Source organism: Haematobia irritans, chromosome 3 (genome assembly GCF_050003625.1).
Source record: "Haematobia irritans isolate KBUSLIRL chromosome 3, ASM5000362v1, whole genome shotgun sequence".
Classification (NCBI taxonomy): Eukaryota; Metazoa; Arthropoda; class Insecta; order Diptera; family Muscidae; genus Haematobia; species Haematobia irritans.
In genome coordinates, this window is record NC_134399.1 from 115,190,169 (window position 1) to 115,214,645 (window position 24,477).

General features: G+C 34.1%; 2 protein-coding genes across 3 annotated transcripts in view; one reads left to right on the top strand and one right to left on the bottom strand.

Moving 5' to 3' along the window:
• Window positions 1-24,477, bottom strand: part of m (zona pellucida domain-containing protein miniature) — a 271,195-nt gene that overhangs the window by 84,724 nt on the left and 161,994 nt on the right. The window lies entirely within an intron of this gene.
• Window positions 7,068-22,814, top strand: LOC142228941 (uncharacterized). Its single transcript, XM_075299467.1, has 5 exons — window positions 7,068-7,669; window positions 7,852-8,022; window positions 16,356-16,408; window positions 16,606-17,224; window positions 22,553-22,814. Exons 1-5 carry the CDS (start codon window positions 7,097-7,099, stop codon window positions 22,727-22,729), a joined length of 1,593 nt encoding a protein of 530 aa, XP_075155582.1. The 5' UTR covers window positions 7,068-7,096; the 3' UTR covers window positions 22,730-22,814.

The window sequence follows — 24,477 nt, forward strand, 5'->3', positions numbered from 1 at the left end:
TCTTAGAGAAGCAAATTTCATCCGATCCGGTTGAAATTTGGTACATGATGTTAGTATATGGTCTCTAACAACCATGCAAAAATTAGTCCATATCTGGCCATAATTATGTATATATAGCCCCCATATAAATAGATCCCAGATTCGACCTCCGGAACTTCTTGGAGGAGCAAAATTCATCCGATTCGGTTAAAATTTGGTACATGGTAAAGGGTGATTCTTTTGAGGTTAGGATTTTCATGCATTAGTATTTGACAGATCACGTGGGATTTCAGACATGGTGTCAAAGAGAAAGATGCTCAGTATGCTTTGACATTTCATCATGAATAGCCGAACGATCTGCCACAACGTCGAATTTTCAGTGAATGGGCCCTAGAAAAGTTGGCAGAAAATCCGCTTTTTTGTCGACAAATTTTGTTCAGCGATGAGGCTCATTTCTGGTTGAATGGCTACGTAAATAAGCAAAATTGCCGCATTTGGAGTGAAGAGCAACCAGAAGCCGTTCAAGAACTGCCAATGCATCCCAAAAAATGCACTGTTTGGTGTGGTTTGTACGCTGGTGGAATCATTGGACCGTATTTTTTCAAAGATGCTGTTGGACGCAACGTTACGGTGAATGGCGATCGCTATCGTTCGATGCTAACAAACTTTTTGTTGCCAAAAATGGAAGAACTGAACTTGGTTGACATGTGGTTTCAACAAGATGGCGCTACATGCCACACAGCTCGCGATTCTATGGCCATTTTGAGGGAAAACTTCGGAGAACAATTCATCTCAAGAAATGGACCGGTAAGTTGGCCACCAAGATCATGCGATTTGACGCCTTTAGACTATTTTTTGTGGGGCTACGTCAAGTCTAAAGTCTACAGAAATAAGCCAGCAACTATTCCAGCTTTGGAAGACAACATTTCCGAAGAAATTCGGGCTATTCCGGCCGAAATGCTCGAAAAAGTTGCCCAAAATTGGACTTTCCGAATGGACAACCTAAGACGCAGCCGCGGTCAACATTTAAATGAAATTATCTTCAAAAAGTAAATGTCATGGACCAATCTAACGTTTCAAATAAAGAACCGATGAGATTTTGCAAATTTTAGGCGTTTTTTTTAAAAAAAAAGTTATCAAGCTCTTAACAAATCACCCTTTATTATGTTTCACCTTAGGGCATATACGGGAGAAAAAAATTTTATCCATTTTTTATTGTGTGGATATATTTTTAAAGCGCCAATTGGTTACTTCCACACTTTTACTTGCAGCTTACTCTCTAGGTGTCTCTTTCTACAGAGGTGGAATATGATCACCTCAAACATGTTTCAAGAGCATATACCACAGAGGCCAATTTTTTGCTCCGATTTCAACCAAATTTGGCACCCATTGTAGCTATGCGTGCCAAATTTGGTTGAAATCGGTTCAGATTTAGATATATCTCCCATATATAGCTTTTGCCCGATTTACACTCATATAACTTTGTCATTCCGTTTGTAACACATCGAAATATTGCTCTAAGACACCTTAAGTATATATATTCTGGGTAGTGATGAAATTCTGAGTCGATCTTAACATGTCCGTCCGTCCGTCTGTTGAAATGACGCTAACTTCCGAACGTAACAAGCTATCGACTTGAAGCTTGGTACAAGCAGTTGTTATTGATATAGGACGGATGGTATTGCAAATGGGCCATATCGGATCACTTTTACGTATAGCCGCCATATAAATGGACCCCCACATTTGGCTTGCGGAGCCACTAAGAGAAGCATATTTCATGCGATGCGACTGAAATTTGGAACATGGCTTTGGTATTTAGTCTCTAACAACCATGCAAAAATTGGTCCATGTCGGTTCATAATTATATACAGCCCCCATATAAACCGATCCCCAGATTTGGCTTGCGGAGCCTCTAAGAGAAGCAAATTTCATCCAATCAGGTTGAAATTTGGTACGTGGTGTTAATATATAATCTCTAACAACCATGCAGAAATTGGTCCTCGTCGGTTCATAATTATATATAGCCCCCATATAAACCGATCCCCAGATTTGGCTTGCGGAGCCTCTTAGAGAAGCAAATTTCATCCGATCCGGTTGAAATTTGGTACATGATGTTAGAATATGGTCTCTAACAACCATGCAAAAATTAGTCCATATCTGGCCATAATTATGTATATATAGCCCTCATATAAATAGATCCTCAGATTCGACCTCCGGAACTTTTTGGAGGAGCAAAATTCATCCGATTCGGTTAAAATTTGGTACGTGGTATTAGTATATGGTTTCTAACAACCATTCGAAAATTGGTCCATATCGGTCCATAATTATATATAGCCCCCATATAAACCGATCCCCAGATTTGGCTTGCGGAGCCTCTAAGAGAAGCAAATTTCATCCGATTCGAGTGAAATTTGGAACATGGTGTTGGTATATAGTCTCTAACAACCATGCAAAAATTGGTCCACATCGCCCCCATATAAACCGATCCCCAGATTTGTCTTGCGGAGCCTCTAAGAGAAACAAATTTCATCCCATCAGGTTGAAATTTGGTACGTGGTGTTAATATATGGTCTCTAACAACCATGCAAAAATTGGTCCTCGTCGGTTCATAATTATATATAGCCCTCATATAAACCGATCCCCAGATTTGGCTTGCGGAGCCCCAAAGAGAAGCAAATTTCATCCAATCCGATGGCCGATAGAAACCATGCCAAAATTGGTCCGTATCGATCTATATTATATATAGCCCCCAAATAAACCGATCCCCAATCACAGAAAAATCACGACTGCCACTCGAGCCAAAAATAATCTACCAAAATTTTATTGCCATAGAAAATTTTGTCAAAATTTTATAGTTCTATAAAAAATTTTGTCAAAATTTTATTTCTATAGCAAATTTTGTCAATATTTTATGTCTTTAGGAAATTTTGTCAAAATATAATTTCTATAAAAAATTTAGTGAAAAATTTATTTCTATAGAAAATTTTGTCAATTTTTTTTTTATACCCTTCACCACCATATTAACTTTGTCATTCCGTTTGTAACACATCGAAATATTGCTCTAAGACCCCATAAAGTATATATATTCTGGGTCGTGGTGAAATTCTGAGTCGATCTGAGCCTGTCCGTCCGTCTGTTGAAATTACTGTAACTGCCGAACGAAACAAGCTATCGACTTGAAACTTGGCACAAGTAGTTGTTATTGATATAAGTCGGATGGTATTGCAAATGGGCCAAGTCGGTCCACTTTTACGTATAGTCTCATATAAACGGACTCGCAAATTTGGCTTGCAGACCCTCTAAGAGAAGCAAATTTCATCCGATCCGGCTGAAATTTGGTACATGGTGTTAGTATATTGTCTCTAACAACCATGCGAAAATTGGCCTACATCGGTCCATAATTATATATAGCCCCCATATAAACCGATACCCCGATTTGGCTTGCGGAGCCTCTAAGAGAAGCAAATTTCATCCGATCCGGCTGAAATTTGGTAGATGGTGTTAGTAAATGGTCTCCAACAACCGTGCAAAAATTGGTCGAAATCGGTCTATATTTATATACAGCCCCCATATAAACCGATCCCCAGATTTGACCTCCGGAGCCCCTTGGAAGAGCAAAATTCATCCGATTCGGTTGAAATTTGGTACGTGATGTTAATATATGGTATCCAACAATCATGTAGGAATTGGTTCTTATCAGTCCATAATTATATATAGCCCCCATATAAACCGATCCCCAGATTTGACCTCCGGTGCCTTTTGGAGAAGCAAAATTCATCCTATATGGTTAAAATTTGGTACGTGGTGGTAGTATATGATATATAACAACCAAGCCAAAAGTGGTCCATATCAGTCCATAATCATATATAGCCCCCATATAAACCGATCCCGAGATTTGGTTTTGGAGCATCTTGGAGGATCAAATTTCATCCGAGTCAGTTGAAATTTGGTACATTGTGCTAGTATATGGCCGTTAACAACCATGCCTAACTAGATCCATATCGGTCTATAGTTATATAGAGCCCTCAGATAAATCGATCCCCAATCACACAAAAATTGGTCCATATCAAGTTCATAATTGTATCTAGCACCCATATAAGCGACTCCCATATTTCAATTCTGGCTCCCTATGTACCGTGCAAAAGTCCATATCGATTCGTAATTATTTGTAGACTTACCTACACATACCTTTTTCGTCTAATATATACCACGTATGGACTAACTCACAATTTAGAAAACGATTTAAGATACCACAACCCCAGTAATTCGATTGTGGATGACAGTCTTTCGTAGAAGTTTCTACGCTATCCATGGTGGAGGGAACATAAGATTCGGCCTGGCCGAACTTACGGCCATATGTGCTTGTTTTCAATGTAAAATTTTGTCAGAATTTTATTTCTGTAGAAAATTTTGTCAAAATATTATTTCTATAGAAAATTTATGAAGCATTTCAAAGTTGGAGAAGAATGTTTTGCAAAATCTTCCTTAACATCAAGGATTCTATCAATATACCAAACAGTAAAATATTTACCATTTTTGGTAGACTCGTGTTCATAATTGTATATAGACCCCCATATTTCAATTCTGACTATAATTACCGCACAAAAGTTCCTATCGGTTCGTAATTAATTTTTCCCTATATATACCGGTCAAGAACTGAATACACGCAAAGAAAAAAAACGTTTGGAAAACGTGTACCGAAAACGTTTTTCTTTTGCTAGAGTTTTTTGAATTGCTTCGAAAAGTATACACTTTTATCACCAAAAAAATTCGTTTGTTACACAATTTTTATTTTTTTTCAATAAAAAGAGTTATTTTTGAACCAACAACACAGTCCATTTCGTTTATATCAAACACTGTTCTTTTCTGACTTTAGGTCTTTAATAAGACACATTTTACAGTTCATAGTAAAAATTTAATATAGTAGAATGTAATGTTGAAAATTTTTTCGGAATCTTCCGACCATATCTGGAATATATGTAAAAAAAAAAAACTTTGGTCGAAGCAGGGATCGAACCCACGACCCTTGGCATGCAAGTCCGACGTAGCAACCACTGCTCCACGGTCCCAAACTAAATGTATTTTTCTGTTAAATAAACTTTGTTTAATCGGCTCGTGGGCGCCGCAAGCTATGCTATATTAATATAACTTATATGGATAATTAGCTATTGATGACAATAACAGCTACGCAGCTCAGTGGATAGTGTGCTGCCTTACAAATTGCATGGTCCGCGGTTCGATTCTCAGTCCAGGCGAAAGGTAAAAAAAATTTAAAAATTTATAAAATCGTATAATTTCTACATTGTTTGTATTACAGAAAAAGGTGCTAAGAACTAAAAAACTTCGTGGAAGTGAGAAATATGTGATGGAAAATGCAATTAGCCAGAAAAAAAAAGTTTTTTGAGTTAGTCTTTATGAAATTGCTTTTACATCCTGGAAAAGAATAAACGTTTATCACAAAAAGTATATACTTTTCTTCCAAATACACTTCCTTTCAACGAAAAGCAAATGAGAAACGAACTTTGTTTGCCTAAAATTTCGTTTGGGAGGAAAGAATTATTTTTTTGCGTGTATATACTATTTAATCGACCTTACTTTTTTCTACTATATATCCTGCATGGACTAACTTACAATTTAGAAGATGAGGTTAAGAAGTTTTAAGATGCCTTGCCATCGGCAGCAACTCAAGTAATTTAACTGTGGATGATTGCGTAGAAGTTTCTACGCAATCCATGGTGGAGGGTACATAAGATTCGGCCACGTATACCACGTATAGACTAACTTACAATATAGAAGACGATGTTAAGATACCTTGCCATCAGTAAGTATTACCACAACCCAAGTAATTCGATTGTGGATGACAGTCTTTAGAAGAAGTTTGTACGCAATCCATAAGATTCGGACTGGCCGAACTTACGGCCGTATATACTTGTTTTATTCGTCCTAGATTGAAAGCCAGATAAGTTGTTAAAAAATTATTTATTTTAAAGATGTCGAATCTTTGGCTCGGAATCAATACCTACATTTTTAATCTAAGGTCAACATCTTTTGATGCAAGTAAACTTTTTTCGAGTGCATATTTCACCCCCCGAAAATGGGGTAATATTTTCGGTCTTATCAGCATTTGAAAATTTTTGTCTACTCATCGTGACGTATATAACTATTAAAATTTTGGCGATTTCAATGTTATCGCTGGTATTTTTTTTTTTTGCTATTCTAAATCAATTTTTGTTATTCTCAAGAAGATATGTTTGAGCAGCTTGTAGATGATTGCCTAAAAAATTGTGCAAGTCATCGGAAATATTCCCATAGCATGAGCATGAAAGAAGAATGACCTACAGCTCAATCCATGGTGGAGGGTACATAAGATTCGGCCACGTATACCACGTATAGACTAACTTACAATTTAGAAGACGATGTTAAGATACCTTGCCATCGGTAAGTATTACCACAACCCAAGTAATTCGATTGTGGATGACAGTCTTTAGAAGAAGTTTGTACGCAATCCATAAGATTCGGACTGGCCGAACTTACGGCCGTATATACTTGTTTTATTCGTCCTAGATTGAAAGCCAGATAAGTTGCTAAAAAAATTATTTATTTTAAAGATGTCACATCTTTGGCTCGGAATCAATACCTAAATTCTTAATGAAAGGTCAAAATCTTTTGATGCGAGTAAACTTTCGAGTGTATATTTCACCCCCGAAAGTGGGGTAATATTTTCGGTCTTATCAGCATTTGAAAATTTTTGTCTACTCATCGTGACGTATATAACTATTAAAATTTTGGCGATTTCAATGTTATCGCTGGTATTTTTTTGTTTTTGCTATTCTAAATCAATTTTTGTTATTCTCAAGAAGATATGTTTGAGCAGCTTGTAGATGATTGCCTAAAAAATTGTGCAAGTCATCGTAAATATTCCCATAGCATGAGCATGAAAGAAGAATGACCTACAGCTCAAAAAATTAAATAGTAATCATAACTAATAAAATAAAAAAAAAACTACAAAAAAATGATATAAATCAAACAAACTCATATCTTCAGTTGAAAACTGAAAACTGGAACTCAGTTTTCATAGTGTGCTCATTCGAATTGGACATATCGCTCGGTAGCAGTCATGGAACGTTGGCAAAATAAAATCGCTGTTGTTACGGGGGCCAGTGCTGGCATTGGGGCAGCAACTTGTAAGGCCCTTGTAGAAAAGGGCATGCAAGTTATAGGCTTAGCTAGACGTGTAGAAAAAATGGAAAAACAAACACGATCCCTAATTGCCGAAGAATATCAAAAAAATTTCCACACCTACAAATGTGATGTCGCTAATGAGGAGAGTGTAAAATTGGCTTTTGCTTGGATCAAGGAGAAATTTGGTGGCATAGATGTTCTCATCAATAATGCTGGTATTTATCACATGACGAATATTGTTGACCAGGATAATTCGGAGAGTATTAAAAATATTGTAAACACTAATGTTTTGGGAGTAGTCTGGTGTACCCGAGAGGCATTTGCCAGTATGAAGGAGAGAAATTTCGATGGTCACGTGGTCATTATAAATAGTGTTGCTGGTCATATGATACCCTATACACCCGAATATAGCTTGAATATCTATCCACCCACTAAATATGCCTTGACCGCAATGACTGAAGTATTGAGGCAGGAGTTTCTATCGAAAGAAACTAAAATTAAAATCACGGTAAGTTTGTAGAAACGAATTTTAAAGAGTTGTGTGAATTTTAAAGAGTTCATTGTCCATTACATCCAAATCGAACATTTTCGTATATAGAGATGGACAGACGAAACCCATATATATTCAATTAAGTATAAAAATTTAAATTAATAACAATATTATGATTCTTTTCTTCTTCGTTCATGCAGAGTATAAGTCCTGGTGGTGTTCTAACTGAAATACTGGGTGAAGATAGTAAGGCATTCGAAGGTGTACCAGTGTTAGCTAGTGCCGATGTAGCCGATGCTGTTGTTTACTGTATACAAACTCCACCTCATGTTCAAATCCATGAAATGATTATTAAACCAGTTGGTGAAAAAGTCTAATAATACATTTTATGTATATAAAGCAATTATTTAAGTATAAATAAAATATTTTACTCTAAAATAAAAGCGAATAAAAATAAAATTTCCGAAATTGATTAAAAAAAAATATTGAAATTTATTTTAATTTTACAATTAATTATTTTTCGAGCTTTATGGACAAATTAGCTTCTAAAAAATAAATTTCGTGTTGTTGCATTACTGCCAGGGCTGTGGAGTCGAGCATATTTTGCTCGACTCCGACTCCGACTCCAGCATTTTTCATCAGCTCGACTCCGGAGTCGACTCCGGGTAATATAACTAAATCTCATGTTAATACCACTAATTTGTAGTTCTATTTTGGGGGTACCGTAAGTGGATCGATATAAAGTATCGTATTTATTTATGTGTGCAAAAAAAGGTCTTAATTTCACATTAAATGCCAATTGAACTCTATATTTCAAATTTAGGGCAATGTTTAATAAATAAAATTATGATATAAATACCCATCATAATATGAGAAGATACCAACAGTATATGTATTTGTGGATCAAAATTATTGATACTATCTAGAATCCTTTAAGTTTGTTGCGAGCTATATAAAGGTTTATATTCCCATATGCATGAATTTGAATCTGAATCGATTTAGACAAAATTGTATATACTTCTACAAAATCTATGTACTTAAAATTTAAATCTAACGTTATGGGACGTAACACAATTTTAACAAAAAATAAAAATGCAAGGAAAGTCTAGAGTCGGGCGGACCGATTATAATATACTCTGTACAACTTTGTATTTAGATCTACATTTTGATAAAATCTCAAATCAGACTTCTACAAAATCTCGGGCAATATTTGGGAAATATTTATAATTGTTTAGACAATTTCGCAAAAATGCATTTATGATTCATTCATTGAAAAATTTGAAAATTTGAGTCATTTCTACAAGTTTTCGACTTAGCAGTGAGTATCAGTGAGCATACAATTTTGGAAAAATTTTTGTCTAGTAAATAAAATTTTGACTAAATTTTCTATAGAAATAAAATTTTGGAAAAATTTTCTATAGAAATCAAATTTTGACCAAATATATAGAAATAAAATTTTGAATAAAATTTTTACAGAAATAAAATTTGGAAAAATTGTTTATAGAAATTAAAGTTTGAAAAAATTATCAATAGAAATACAATTAAAACAAAAAATTGTGTAGCAAACAAAATTTTGCAAAATTTTGTATAGAAATAAAATTTTGCAAAATATTCTATAGAAACAAAATTTTGACTAAATTTTCTATAGAAATAAAATTTTGACTAAATTTTATATAGAAAATTTTCTATAGTAATAAAATTTTGAATACATTTTTTTATAGCAGTGAGTATCAGTGAGCAAATTTGAGTGAGAAAATTTGCTATAGAAATAAAATTTGACAATTTTTTCTTATAGAAATAAAATTTTGAAAAAATTATCAATAAAAATACAATTTTAGCAAAAAAATTTTTACAGAAATAAAATTTGGCAAAATTGTTTATAGAAATTAAAGTTTGATAAAATTATCAATAGAAATACAATTAAAAAAAAAATAGTGTAGTAAATAAAATTCTGCAAAATATTCTATAGAAATAAAATTTTGACAAAATTTTCTACAGAAATAAAATTTTGACAAAATTTTCTATAGAAATAAAATTTTGACCAAATTTTCTAATAAAAAATCTATTACTATAAAATTTGGGCAAAATTTTCTGTAGAAATAAAATTTTGACCAAATTTTCTAATAAGAAAATCTATTACTATAAAATTTTGGCATATTTTTCTATAGAAATAAAATTTTGACTTAAATTTTTATAGAAATAAAATTATGCAAAATATTCTATAGAAACAAAATTGTTTACTCAATTTTCTATAGAAAAAAATATTTCTATAGTAATAACATTTTGAATAAATTTTTTATAGAAACAAAATTTTGACAAAATTTGCTATAGAAATAACATTTTGACAAAATTTTCTATAAAAAACAATTTAAAAAATTTTCTGTCAATATTCCACATATGTATATGGCCTTAAAATAAAATAAAAAAAAATAATTTCGATTGTTCGAAATATTTCAAATAAATTGATATGGGCATTAAAATGGATCGATCCAGCCCATCTGCTAGTCTAACATTCTAGGAAACATAAAAAGATAGCCGTGATTGGAATTTGGTTTTCATTTACAATCATGCTGTACATTGATCGAATGAATAACGCAATGGAAACTAATTTGCGTAAAAACTTGCTTAGTTACAAAAATGTGAAGTGTTTTAAAAAATTTGGTTTAGCCAGAGTCGGAGTCGAGCAAAATTTTTACGACTCCGACTCCAGCAAAATTTTCAGACTCCGACTTCAAAACTCCGACTCCGACTCCACAGCCCTGATTACTGCAGTAACAAAACGAAATAAAAATAAGATCAAGGAATTTGTAACTATATGAAAAGATGATGCACAGTGGGAGTTAAGATGATTCAATTTGTAAGAAGAAAATTCACAAATGTTTTCTCCATAAGAAGTTAGCATAAAGGGAACAAAATTGAGTTATCTCTCCCAGCCAGATCTGTACTAACTAAAGGCTGTGGAAAAGTTCATTCACCCGAACTGAAACATGTACAGTGTAGGCGTGTATAGATTTGTATCTGGCGGTTTTTTTTCAATGCTTCCACAGATCAAATTCCTTGATGTAATTTGTCCATAAAGCTCGAAAAATAATTAATTGTAAAATTAAAATATGCATTTGGACGTTAATCGCCTGTTTCGGTATCAGGCTAACATGAAAAATAATTGAAGTGTATTGATTACACCCACCACCATAGAATGGTGATGGGGATATAAGCTTGTTGTTCCGTTTGTAACATATCGAGACATCCATTTCCGACTTAATAAAGTATATATATATATATATATATATATATATATATATATATATATATATATATATATATATATATATATATATATATATATATATATATATATATATATATATATATATATATATATATATATATATATATATATATATATATATATATATATATATATATATATATATATATATATATATATATATATATATATATATATATATATATATATATATATATATATATATATATATATATATATATATATATATATATATATATATATATATATATATATATATATATATATATATATATATATATATATATTTGATCAGGGGGAAGAGAGCGTTCTAAGACAAGATAACCATGTCCGTCTGGCCGTCTCTTTATCTATTGTAATCACGCTAAAGCCCTCAATCGTAGCGCTATCGTCCTGATATTTGAATAGATTCATTTTCTGTCTGGACCAATTTTTGTATGGTTATTAAGACCATAATCTAACACCACGTACCATATTTCAACCGGATCGGGTGAAATTTCCTCCTCCAATATGCTCCGTAGTTCAAATCTGGGGATCGGTTTATATGGAGGCTATATATAATTATTGACCGATATGAACCTATTTTTGCATGGTTGTTAGATACCATACACTTCTACCTGGTAGCAAATTTCAACCGAATCGGATGAATTTTGATCCTCCAAGAGGCTCCGGAGGTCAAATCTGGGAATCCGTTTATGTGGGGGCTATATATTATTTATTATTTACATGGACCAATTTTTGCATAGTTATTAGAGACCATAATCTAACACCACGTACCAAATTTCAACAGGATCGAGTGAATTTTGCTCCTCCAATATGCTCCGTGGGCCAAAATCTGGTGATCGGTTTATATGGGGGCTATATATAATTATGGACCGATATGGACCAATTTTTGCATGGTTGTTAGAAACCATATACTTATACCACGTACCATATTTCAACCGGATCGGTTGAATTTTGCTCCTCCAATATGCTCCGGAGTTCAAATCTGGGGATCGGTTTATATAAGGGCTATATATAATTATGGACCGATATGGACCAAGTTTTGCATGGTTGTTAGATACAATATACTTATACCACGTACCAAATTTCAACCGGATCGGATGAAATTTGCTTCTCTAAGAAGCTCCGCAAGTCAAATCTGTGTGTCGGTTTATATGGGGGTTATACGTAAAAGTGGTCCGATATGGCCCATTTGAAATACCGTCCGACCTACATCAATAGCAACATCTTGTGCCAAGTTTCAAGTCGATAGCTTGTTTCGTTCGAAAGATAGCGTGATTTCAACAGTAAGATTTCTATGTGTTACAAGGTAATGACAAAGTTAATATACCCCCATCCTATGGTGGAGGGTATAAAAAGTTTATAATTTCTCCTTCAAAAATTTTATTCATTAAACTTAAGAAACCAATTTTGGATATTTGCTTCCCATTATTAAAGTCGTAGGTCTTTAAAGTAATGTAATTTTTCCTTAAACTAAAGAAAAATATTTTTAATTTAAAGAAATCGTCTTTAAATCAAGTGATATATCTGAATCTTTAAATTTAAGATAAAAACGCTTCAATTATAATATAGGATCTTTGGATTAAAGTTTTGTTGGAATGAAGAAAACAATTTTATACCCTGCGCCACACTGTGGAACAGGGTATTATAAGTTAGTGCATATGTTTGCAACACCCAGAAGGAGACGAGATAGACACATGGTGTCTTTGGCAAAAATGCTCAGGGTGGGCTCCTGAGTCGATATAGCCATGTCCGTCTGTCCGTGAACACATTTTTGTAATCAAAGTCTAGGTCGCAGTTTTAGTCCAATCGACTTCAAATTAGTACTATTTAATTAGTAACTGATAAGTCCCCGGTCTGACACATAGATGGCGTCGCTAGTATTAAATGCATATTATTTTTATATAGTACCAACCGTCTAATGATTCGTGTCAAAATTTGACGTCTGTAAGTCAATTAGTTTGTGAGATAGAGCGTCTTTTGTGAAGCAACTTTTGTTATTGTGAAAAAAATTGAAAAAAAGGAATTTCGTGTTTCGATAAAATACTGTTTTCTGAAGGGAAAAAATACGGTGGAAGCAAAAACTTGGCTTGATAATGAGTTTCCGGATTCTGACCCAGGGAAATCAACAATAATTGATTGGTATGCAAAATTCAAGCGTGGTGAAATGTGCACGGAGGACTGTGAACGCCCGAAAGAGGCGTCCACAAAATGATTTTGAATGACCTGAAATCCACAAAATGATTTTGAATGACCGTATAATGAAGTTGATCGATATAGCAGAGGCCTTAAAGATATCAAAGGAACGTGTTGGTCATATCATTCATCAATATTTGGATATGCGGAAGCTCTGTGCAAAATGGGTGCCGCGCGAGCTCACATTTGACCAAAAACAACAACGTGTTGATGATTCTGAGCGGTGTTTGCAGCTGTTAACTCGTAATACACCCTAGTTTTTCCGTCGATATGTGACAATGGATGAAACATGGCTCCATCACTACACTCCTGAGTCCAATCGACAGTCGGCTGAGTGGACAGCGACCGGTGAACCGTCTCCGAAGCGTGGAAAGTCCGCTGGCAAACTAATGGCCTCTGTTTTTTGGGATGCGCATGGAATAATTTTTATCGATTATCTTGAGAAGGGAAAAACCATCAACAGTGACTATTATATGGCGTTATTGGAGAGTTTGAAGATCGAAATCGCGGCAAAACGGCCCCATATGAAGAAGAAAAAAGTGTTGTTCCACCAAGACAACGCACCGTGCCATAAGTCATTGAGAACGATGGCAAAAATTCATGAATTGAGCTTCGAATTGCTTCCCCACCCACCGTATTCTCCAGATCTGGCCCCCAGCGACTTTTTCTTGTTCTCAGACCTCAAAAGGATGTTCGCAGGGAAAAATTTTGGCTACAATGAAGAGGTGATAGCCGAAACTGAGGCCTATTTTGAGGCAAAACCTAATGAGTACTACCAATTTGGTTGAAATTTTGCACTAGGAGTACAATTAGTAGTGTAGTCAAGTGTGCCAAATTTTATTGAAATCGGTTCGGATTTAGATATAGCTCCCATATATATCGTTCGCCCGATTTACACTCATATGACCAAAGTGGCCAATCTTTTACTCCGATTTAATTGAAATTTTGCACAGGGAATAGAATTAGTATTGCAGCTATGCGTGCCAAATTTGGTTGAAATCGGTTCAGATTTAGATATAGCTCCCATATATATCGTTCGCCCGATTTACACTCATATGACCAAAGTGGTCAATCTTTTACTCCGATTTAATTGAAATTTTGCACAGGGAGTAGAATTGCATTGTAGCTATGCGTGCCAAATTTGGTTGAAATCGGTTCAGATTTAGATATAGCTTCATATATATGTTTTTCTGATTTCGACAAAAATGGTAAAAATACCAAAATTTTCCTTGTAAAATCGCCACTGCTTAGTCCAAAAGTTTAAAAAATGACTCTAATTTTCCTAAACTTCTAATACATATATATCGAGCGATAAATCATAAATAAACTTTTGCGAAGTTTCCTTAAAATTGCTTCATATTTAAATATTTCCCATATTTTTTTACTAACATTGTGTTCCACCTTATTTATAAACCGATCTTACTCAAACTTGGTTTAATATAAATTTCTATAGTCCTAACAATATGTGCAAAAAATCATCGAAATCGGTTCAGATTTAGCTATAGCTCCCATATATATGCATCGCTCGATTTTCCCAAATTTGGCCATAATACCCTTATTTATTAACCAATGTTAGTCAAATTTCAAATTATGATGTTCTAGCCGATCGTATTTATATTTACTTGTAGCTCTTACATAATAATATTGCCCGATTTGTACAAATTTAGAATTTTTACCCACACTAATTGAGCGATTCCCTCGTTTTTTTTAAATGGGCTCAATATTAGTGGCATACTAACTCTATAGGTGCAAAAAAACTATAGATCGTGTGCTCTACATGTCGTTTTTTTCTAATATTTAGCGGCACAATGTAGGGACTTTTTCACTCAACACAATTTTTAATAATTTTTAAATTTTGTTGGCTCTAGAGGAGGAAATTAGAAGCCGACAACGCTTGATCTTTAACAACCCAGCAAAAAAAGCGTCGCCGAAAAAGTAATGAAAATGTTCTTTTTGGATCCGGAAGTGGTACAAAATTGACGCAGAAGCGATGAATTTAACATGGGCTTGTCATAGGACGGAAGTCCTCCATTTCAATAGCCGTTGCACTGAATTTGCGTCAATTCTTCAGATGTGATCCGAATTTAATGTTTTGGATGTAAATTAAAAAATTCTGTGATAATTTGTCTAATAAATAATTTTTATAATTTTTTAATGTATTCTAACGCTTGTCAGAAACGTTTGACCTCAAATATTTTCAAAAATTCACAATTTTTTCAGATTGGATTTAGCATTTCTTTCGACAAAATTGATCTGATTTGTAGCATTTTATGGATTCTTAATCTGTTTTTAACCTATTTGAAACAAAAAAAGTTAAAATTACTCATTAAAAGTATGAAAAAACCCAGTTATAAAAAATTGAATTAAAAGAACTTCCTGGGTAGTTAAAATAAAGAGCATCATGGGGAGTGCATCTTCTGGAAGTGCTTTTAAAGTTGTGCCTTTGGAAGAACTTCCAAATTTTTTGCTGGGAATGTGTGGTAACCACGATTACCACTCGTGCCAAAAAATCTACCAAAATTTTAAGAAAATCTTACCACAAATCTACCAAGCAACTATATCTATAGAGAATTTTGCCAAAGTTTTATTCATGCAGAAAATTTTGTCAAAATTTTATTTCTTTAGAAAATTTTTTCAAAGTTTTATTTCTATAGAAAAATTTTCAAAATTGTATATCTATAGAAAATTTTGTCAACATTTTATTTCTATAGAAAATTTTGTCAAAATTTTATTTCGTTAGAAAATTTTGTCAAAATTTTATTTCGTTAGAAAATTTTGTCAAAATTTTATTTAGTTAGAAAATTTTGTCAAAATTTTAAGTCTATAGAAATTTTATCCAAAATTTTATTTCGTTAGAAAATTTTGTCAAAATTTTATTTCTTTAGAAAATTTTGTCAAAGTTTTATTTCTATATAAACATTTTTCAAAATTTTATGTCTATAGAAAATTTTGTCAAAATTGTATTTGTATAGAAAATTTTTTCAAAACATTAATTCTATAGAAAAACTTTCTCAAAATTTTATTTATATGGATTTTTTTCTCAAAATTTTATTTCTACAGAAAAATTTCTAAAAAGAATTTTTTTTATTGAAACAATTTTTCCGAAATATTATTTTTATATAAACTGTAGTGAGACCATACACTAAGCAAACAAGATGAAAGAACCTAATGTTATCTTTGCATAAAATGTTTTTATTTTACAAAATTAATCTTCAGTTTATCTCTTGTACTATCAATCTCTTAAGGGGACCCACAGCAGATAATTTGCTGTATAAATATGCAAGCTTATCATAGTCGTTGACAATCTGACGACAAAAAGAAAATTGATTAACAAAAATAAATTGCCAAAATTTATGTGATAAGAGAAAAAAGATCCATTTTTTTTAAATCATAACAAAGAAAATTTATTAAAATAAATTGAAAATAATTTTGCAAGCAGTCACAAAATTTAGTCTTCCAGTTGAACTCTAGAGGAGAGCTATTACGAGAACGATCAACCGATTGACGGCATTATGGAACGTTGGCAAAATAAAATTGCTGTTGTTACTGGGGCCAGTGCCGGTATTGGGGCGGCCACTTGTAAAGCCCTTGTCGAAAAGGGAATGATAGTTGTAGGCCTAGCTAGACGTCTGGAAAAAATGGAAAAACAAACACGATCTTTAATTGCGGAGGAATATAAAAAAAATTTCCATTGTTACAAATGTAATGTCAGTGATGAGGAAAGTGTAAAGGCAGCTTTTGCATGGATTGAAGAAAAATTCGGTGGTGTTGACGTTCTCATCAATAATGCTGGTATTTTCCATCACGCCCATATTGTAGACCAAGATAATACGGAGAAAGTTAAGGATATGATAAATACAAATGTTTTGGGTGTTGTCTGGTGTACTCGTGAAGCTTTTCGTAGCATGAAGAATCGTAATTTTGATGGTCATATAATCATTATTAATAGTGGAGCAGGACATATGGTACCCAATATTCCAGAAATTAGTCTGAATATTTATCCTTCCTCAAAGTTTGCTGTTACCGCAATGACTGAGGTCTTGAGGCAGGAATTTCTTAAATTTGAGACAAAAATTAAAATAACGGTGAGTTGAAATTTTTGGGTGTCAAAAAAAAAACACACACACACACAAATCCCATTTTACCCTTCCACTAACGAATTAAGCCAAATGTTATGAATCTATTCTTCTTCTCTTTTACTTGTACTAACGGCATGTAAATTGGCCTACCTCATTTAGTTAAAAAGCTATATGAGTTAATTCTGAAAATTTGATTCTTGAAATGTGACCAAACGTCTTTACGAAAATAAATGCTATTTGCCAATAACATCTGAGGAAGTGTGAAAAAAAATACAAAAAAATCTGAACTTATATATATAGTTTTTTTTTCTTTATCAATGACCATTTACCACAGACGTACAGTAGAAAAATAGTCTCAAAATTGAATATTTTTCGTTGATTGTTAAAGAAGTTTTTAAAAAATATTTATAGCCTCTAATTTAAACTAAGATCGAACAAATCCGAACTAAATGGTGTCGCTTTCGAATACTCTCTGCAGTAAACATTGGTAGTCAAAGGGTTAAGGAAAATCGCGAATAGAGATATGTGATTCACACAACGCGTAATAAAACGGGATATAACAAAGAGGGGTTTAGCAAAAATTGTTACGAGGGAGCTATGATAATGGGCCCCATGAGAATAGGCCCCAAAACCTAAATGAAGTAGGACCCCATAAAATTATATGGAAAACAACAATACAAAAAATTGTTTATATATATTTTTGTTTTTTTTGAGAGCAATTTAATTTTATTTTGGGGCCCGTTTGCACTATGAAAATAAGCCTCAATATTTAAAAAAAAAAATTAACCACAATTCCGTTTTTATACTCTTCACCATAGGATGGGGGTATAATAACTTTGTCATTCCGTTTGTAACACATTGAAATATTGTTCTAAGACCCCATAAAGTATATATATTCTGGGTCGATCTAAGCATGTCCGACCGTCCGTCTGTTGCAATCATGCTAACTTCCGAACAAAACAAGGTATCGACTTGAAACTTGGCATAAGTAGTTGCGATTAATGTAGGTCAGACGGTATTGAAAATGGGCCATATTGGACCACTTTTACGTATAGCCCCCATATAAACCGACCCCCAGACTTGGCTTGCGGAGCCTCTTAAAGAAGCAAATTTCATCCGATCCCGTTGAAATTTGGTACGTGGTGTAAGTATATGGTCTCTAACAACCATACAAAAATTAGTCCATATCGGTCCATAATTATATATGCAAAATTTGTCCATATCGGTCCATAATTACATATAGCCCCCATATAAACCGATCCTCAGACTTGACCTTTGGAGCATCTTGGAGGAGCAAACTTCACCCGATCCGGTTGAAATTTGGTTCGTGGTGTTAATATATGGTCTCTAACAATCATGCAAAAATTGGTCCATATACGTCCATAATTATATATATCCGCCACTTAACCCTATCCCCAAATTTGACCTCCGGAGCATCTTGGAGGAGCAAACTTCACCCGATCCGGTTGAAATTTGGTATAGTGATGTTAGTATATGGTCTCTAATTACCATGCAAAAATAGGCCCATATCGGTCCATAACTATATATGGGCCCCATATAAACCGATCCCCAGATTTGACCTCCGGAGCATCTTGGAGGAGCAAAATTCACCCGATCCGCTTGAAATTTGGTTCGTGGTGTTAATATATGGTCTCTAACAACCATGCAAAAATTGGTCCATATCGGTCCATAAATATATACATATGTTATATGCCCGGATTTGAAATCCAGAGCCTCTTGGAAGAGCAAAATTCACCCGATCCGGTTGAAATTCGGTACGTGGTGTAAGTATGGTCTCTAACAACCATTCAAAAATTGGTCCATATCGGTCCATAATTATATATAGCTCCCATATAAACCGATCCCCAGATTTGACGACCGGACCAAATTTCATGCGATCCGGTTGAAATTTGGTACGTGGTGTAAGTATATGGTTTCTAACAACCATGCAAAAATTGGTCCATATCGATCCATAATTATATATAGCCCCCATATAAACCGATCCCCAGACTTGACCTTTGGAGCATCTTGGAGGAGCAAACTTCATCCGATCCGGTTGAAATTTGGTACGTCGTGTTAATATATGGTCTCTAACAATCATGCAAAAATTGGTCCATATCGGTACATAATTATATATAGCCCCCATATAAACCGATGCCTAGATTTGAACTCCGAAGCCTCTTGGAAGAGCAAACTTCACCCAATCCGGTTGAAATTTGGTACGTCGTGTTAGTATATGATCTGTAATAACCATACAAAAATTGGTCCATATGATAATTATATATAGTCCCCATATAAATCGATCCCCAAATTTGACCTCCGGAACCTCTTGGAGGAGAACAATTAATCCGATTCGGTTGAAATGTGGTACATTACGCTAGTATATGGCCGGTCTACATTTATATATAGCCGATTCCCAATCACACAAAAATTGGTCCACATCGCCAAAAATAAACTATCAACATTTTATTTTTATAGAAAATTTTGTCAAGATTTTATTTCCATAGAAAATTTTGTCAAAATTTTATTTCTATAGAAAATTTTGTCAGAAATTTATTTCTATAGAAAATTTTGTCAAAATTTTATTTCTATAGAAAATTTTGTCAGAAATTTATTTCTATAGAAAATTTTGTCAAAAATTTATTTCTATACAAAATTTTGTCAAGATTTTATATCCATAGAAAATTTTGTCAAAATTTTATTTCTATAGAAAATTTTGTCAGAAATTTATTTCTATAGAAAATTTTGTCAAAATTTTATTTCTATAGAAAGATTTGTCAAAATTTTATTTCTATAGAAAATTTTGTCAAAATTTTATTTCTATAGAAAATTTTGTCAAAATTTTATTTCTATAGAAAATTGTGTCAAAATTTTATTTCTATAGAAAAATTTGTCAAAATTTTATTCCTATAGAAAATGTTATCAAAATTTTATTTCTGTAGAAAATTTTGTCAATATGTTATTTCTATAGAAAATTTTTCAAAATTTTATTTCTATAGAAAATTTTGTCAAACTGAATTATATACGTATTTAATCTGTTTTTATACCCTGCTCCACACTGTGGAACAGGGTATTATAAGTTAGTGCATATGTTTGCAACACCCAGAAGGAGACGAGATAGACACATGGTGTCTTTGGCAAAAATGCTCAGGGTGGGCTCCTGAGTCGATATAGCGATGTCCGTCTGTCCGTCTGTCCGTGAACACATTTTTGTAATCAAAGTCTAGGTCGCAGTTTTAGTCCAATCGACTTCAAATTTGGCACAAGTATGTGTTTTGGCTCAGAATAGATACCTATTGATTTTGGAAGAAATCGGTTCAGATTTAGATATAGCTCCCATATATATATTTCGCTCGATATGGACTTATATGGCCCCAGAAGCCAGAGTTTTACCCTAATTTGCTTAAAATTTTGCACAAGAAGAACCACTAGCACTATAGTCAAGTGTGCCAAATTTTATTGAAATCGGTTCAGATTTAGATATAGCTCCCATATATATCATTCGCCCGATATGGACTAATACGGTCCCAGAAGCCAGAGTTTTACCCCAATTTGGTTGAAATTTTGTACAGGGAGTAGAATTAGCATTGTAGCTATGCTTGCCAAATTTGGTTGAAATCGGTTCAGATTTAGATATAGCTCCCATATATAGCTTTCGGCCGATTTACACTCATATGACCACAGAGGCCAATTTTTTGCTCCGATTTAGTTGACATTTTGCACAGGGAGAAGAATTAGCATTGTAGCTATGCGTGCCAAATTTGGTTGAAATCGGTTCAGATTTAGATATAGATCCAATATATAGCTTTCGGCCGATTTACACTCATATGACCACAGAGGTCAATTTTTTGCTCCGATTTAGTTGAAATTTGGCACAGGTAGTAGAATTAGCATTGTTGCTATGCGTGCCAAATTTGGTTGAAATCGGTTCAGATTTAGATATAGCTCCAATATATATGTTTTTCTGATTTCGACCAAAATGGTCAAAATACCAACATTTTCCTTGTTAAATCGCCATGCTTAGTCGAAAAGTTATAAAAATGACTCTAATTTTCCTAAACTTCTAATACATATATATCGAGCGATAAATCATAAAGAAACTTTATCGAAGTTTCCTTAAAATTGCTTCAGATTTAAATGTTTCCCATATTTTTTTACTAACATTGTGTTCCACCCTAGTGCATTAGCCGGCTTAAATTTTGAGTCTATAGATTTTGTAGAAGTCTATCAAATTCTGTCCAGATCGAGTGATACTTAAATGTATGTATTTGGCACAAACCTTTATATATAGCCCCCAACACATTTGACGGATGTCATATGGTATCGAAAATTTAGATCTACAAAGTGGAGCAGGGTATAATATAGTCGGCCCCGCCCGACTTTAGACTTACTAACATTGTGTTCCACCCTAGTGCATTAGCCGGCTTAAATTTTGAGTCTATAGATTTTGTAGAAGTCTATCAAATTCTGTCCAGATCGAGTGATACTTAAATGTATGTATTTGGCACAAACCTTTATATATAGCCCCCAACACATTTGACGGATGTCATATGGTATCGAAAATTTAGATCTATAAAGTGGAGCAGGGTATAATATAGTCGGCCCCGCCCGACTTTAGACTTTCCTTACTTGTTTTATTTAATATATACCCCGTATGAACTAACTTACAATTTAGAAGACGATGTTAAGAAGTGTTATGTTAAGATACCTTGCCATCGGCAAGTGTTGCCGCAACCCAAGTAATTCGATTGTGGTTGACAGTCTTTAATAGAAGTTTCTATGCAATCCATGGTAAAGGTTACATAAAAAACGGCCAGGCCGAACTTACGGCCGTATATACTTGTTAGATAGTGGTTCGTTTTTAGGTGGGGCATTTTTTCGCATTCTGGGTGGCAAACTATACACAATTGTATTGTTCCGAATAGCATTGTATAGAATCATAATTGGTTTTTGCGTAGCCGACCTTCTGCCAGGGTTTAGGATTTTCTGCTATGGACAAAGTCCAAAGTATGGCTAACGCGATTCCGAAAAGATTCGTACTTTAGAACGTATATTTAATTTTTTCTTAAAATTTCATACGCTTTTCATCAGTTAGGGGTCATTTTAACACGATCTTTTAAGACAAAAGACAAAATAACCTCTAATTTTATTATAGGGTCGATTTGCATGCTTCACTATCATTTTGCTGGGCCTCATATTCACTGTGAAGCATCGCGCCACATTTGTGGCCCTGTTTCATTTTGGTTTTTGGGGTTCTTTTTTATTGGTTTAATATTCACAGCAATGTATATTTTATGTTTTCTAAAATTTTTAATTTCTACCTTAATCTTGCAGAGCATTAGTCCAGGTGCTGTTCGTACAGAGATTTTGGGTGAAGATACCAAAGTTTTTGACGCTATGCCAGCCCTAGCTAGCGCAGATATAGCTGATGCGATCGTTTATTGCATACAAACACCACGGAATGTTCAAATTCATGAGATGATAATAAAACCAATTGGAGAAAAAGTTTAATAATAATTTCATATAATTAAAACAAAAAATGTAATTATTACTTATTGTTTAAATAAATGTATTTTTGATACTGTGAAACCAAAAACTCATTATGTTAAGTTAGGGACATTTCAGGCTCACTTAGGCTATTCAGTCCATTGTAACACCACAGTGCTGAACTTCTCTCTTATCACTGAGTGCTGTCCGATCTTATTTTTATCTCAAGACAAGGGACTTACTTTTTTATAGCCGAGTCCGAACGGCGTTACACATTGCGGTAAAACCACTTAGAAAACCTTTCAAATACACAGAAATGTCACTAGCATTACCGAGAGGGAATAATCCACCGCAGAAGAACTTTTTGGTGTTCGGTCGACCCTGTGAATGCATGGCGGGCATGAGAACCATTGCACTACGGTGGCTCCACTCAACTCACTATGTTACCATGGTTAATATATCATAGGAATTCCAAGTGCATGTTATTGATTATAAAGAGTGATTCTTTTGAGGTTAGGATTTTCATGCATTAGTATTTGACAGATCACGTGGGATTTCAGACATGGTGTCAAAGAGAAAGATGCTCAGTATGCTTTGACATTTCATCATGAATAGACTTACTAACGAGCCACAACGTCGAATTTTCAGTGAATGGGCCCTAGAAAAGTTGGCAGAAAATCCGCTTTTTTATCGACAAATTTTGTTCAGCGATGAGGCTCATTTCTGGTTGAATGGCTACGTAAATAAGCAAAATTGCCGCATTTGGAGTGAAGAGCAACCAGAAGCCGTTCAAGAACTGCCCATGCATCCCGAAAAATGCACTGTTTGGTGTGGTTTGTACGCTGGTGGAATCATTGGACCGTATTTTTTCAAAGATGCTGTTGGACGCAACGTTACGGTGAATGGCGATCGCTATCGTTCGATGCTAACAAACTTTTTGTTGCCAAAAATGGAAGAACTGAACTTGGTTGACATGTGGTTTCAACAAGATGGCGCTACATGCCACACAGCTCGCGATTCTATGGCCATTTTGAGGGAAAACTTCGGAGAACAATTCATCTCAAGAAATGGACCGGTAAGTTGGCCACCAAGATCATGCGATTTGACGCCTTTAGACTATTTTTTGTGGGGCTACGTCAAGTCTAAAGTCTACAGAAATAAGCCAGCAACTATTCCAGCTTTGGAAGACAACATTTCCGAAGAAATTCGGGCTATTCCGGCCGAAATGCTCGAAAAAGTTGCCCAAAATTGGACTTTCCGAATGGACCACCTAAGACGCAGCCGCGGTCAACATTTAAATGAAATTATCTTCAAAAAGTAAATGTCATGGACCAATCTAACGTTTCAAATAAAGAACCGATGAGATTTTGCAAATTTTATGCGTTTTTTTTTTAAAAAAAGTTATCAAGCTCTTAACAAATCACCCTTTATTAACCCTTGTGTACTGCTTGGATAAGCGCCCTTTCCACGTGCGGATTGTTATAGCGGATTATGGGAATATTTTTATAACCTTCACCACTACTGTGGTACAGGGTATAATAAGTTTGTGCATTTGTATGTAACGCCAAGAAGGAAAAGTCTGAGACCCATCGTTTAGTATACCGATCGTCTTAGAATTAAATTCTGAGTCGATTTAGCGATGCCCGTCTGTCTGTATGTCTGTCTGTTGGTGTATTTCCAATCACACAAAAATTGGTCCATATCGGTTCATAATCACGGTTGCCACTCGAGCCAAAAATAATCTACCAAAATTTTATTTCTATAGAAAATCT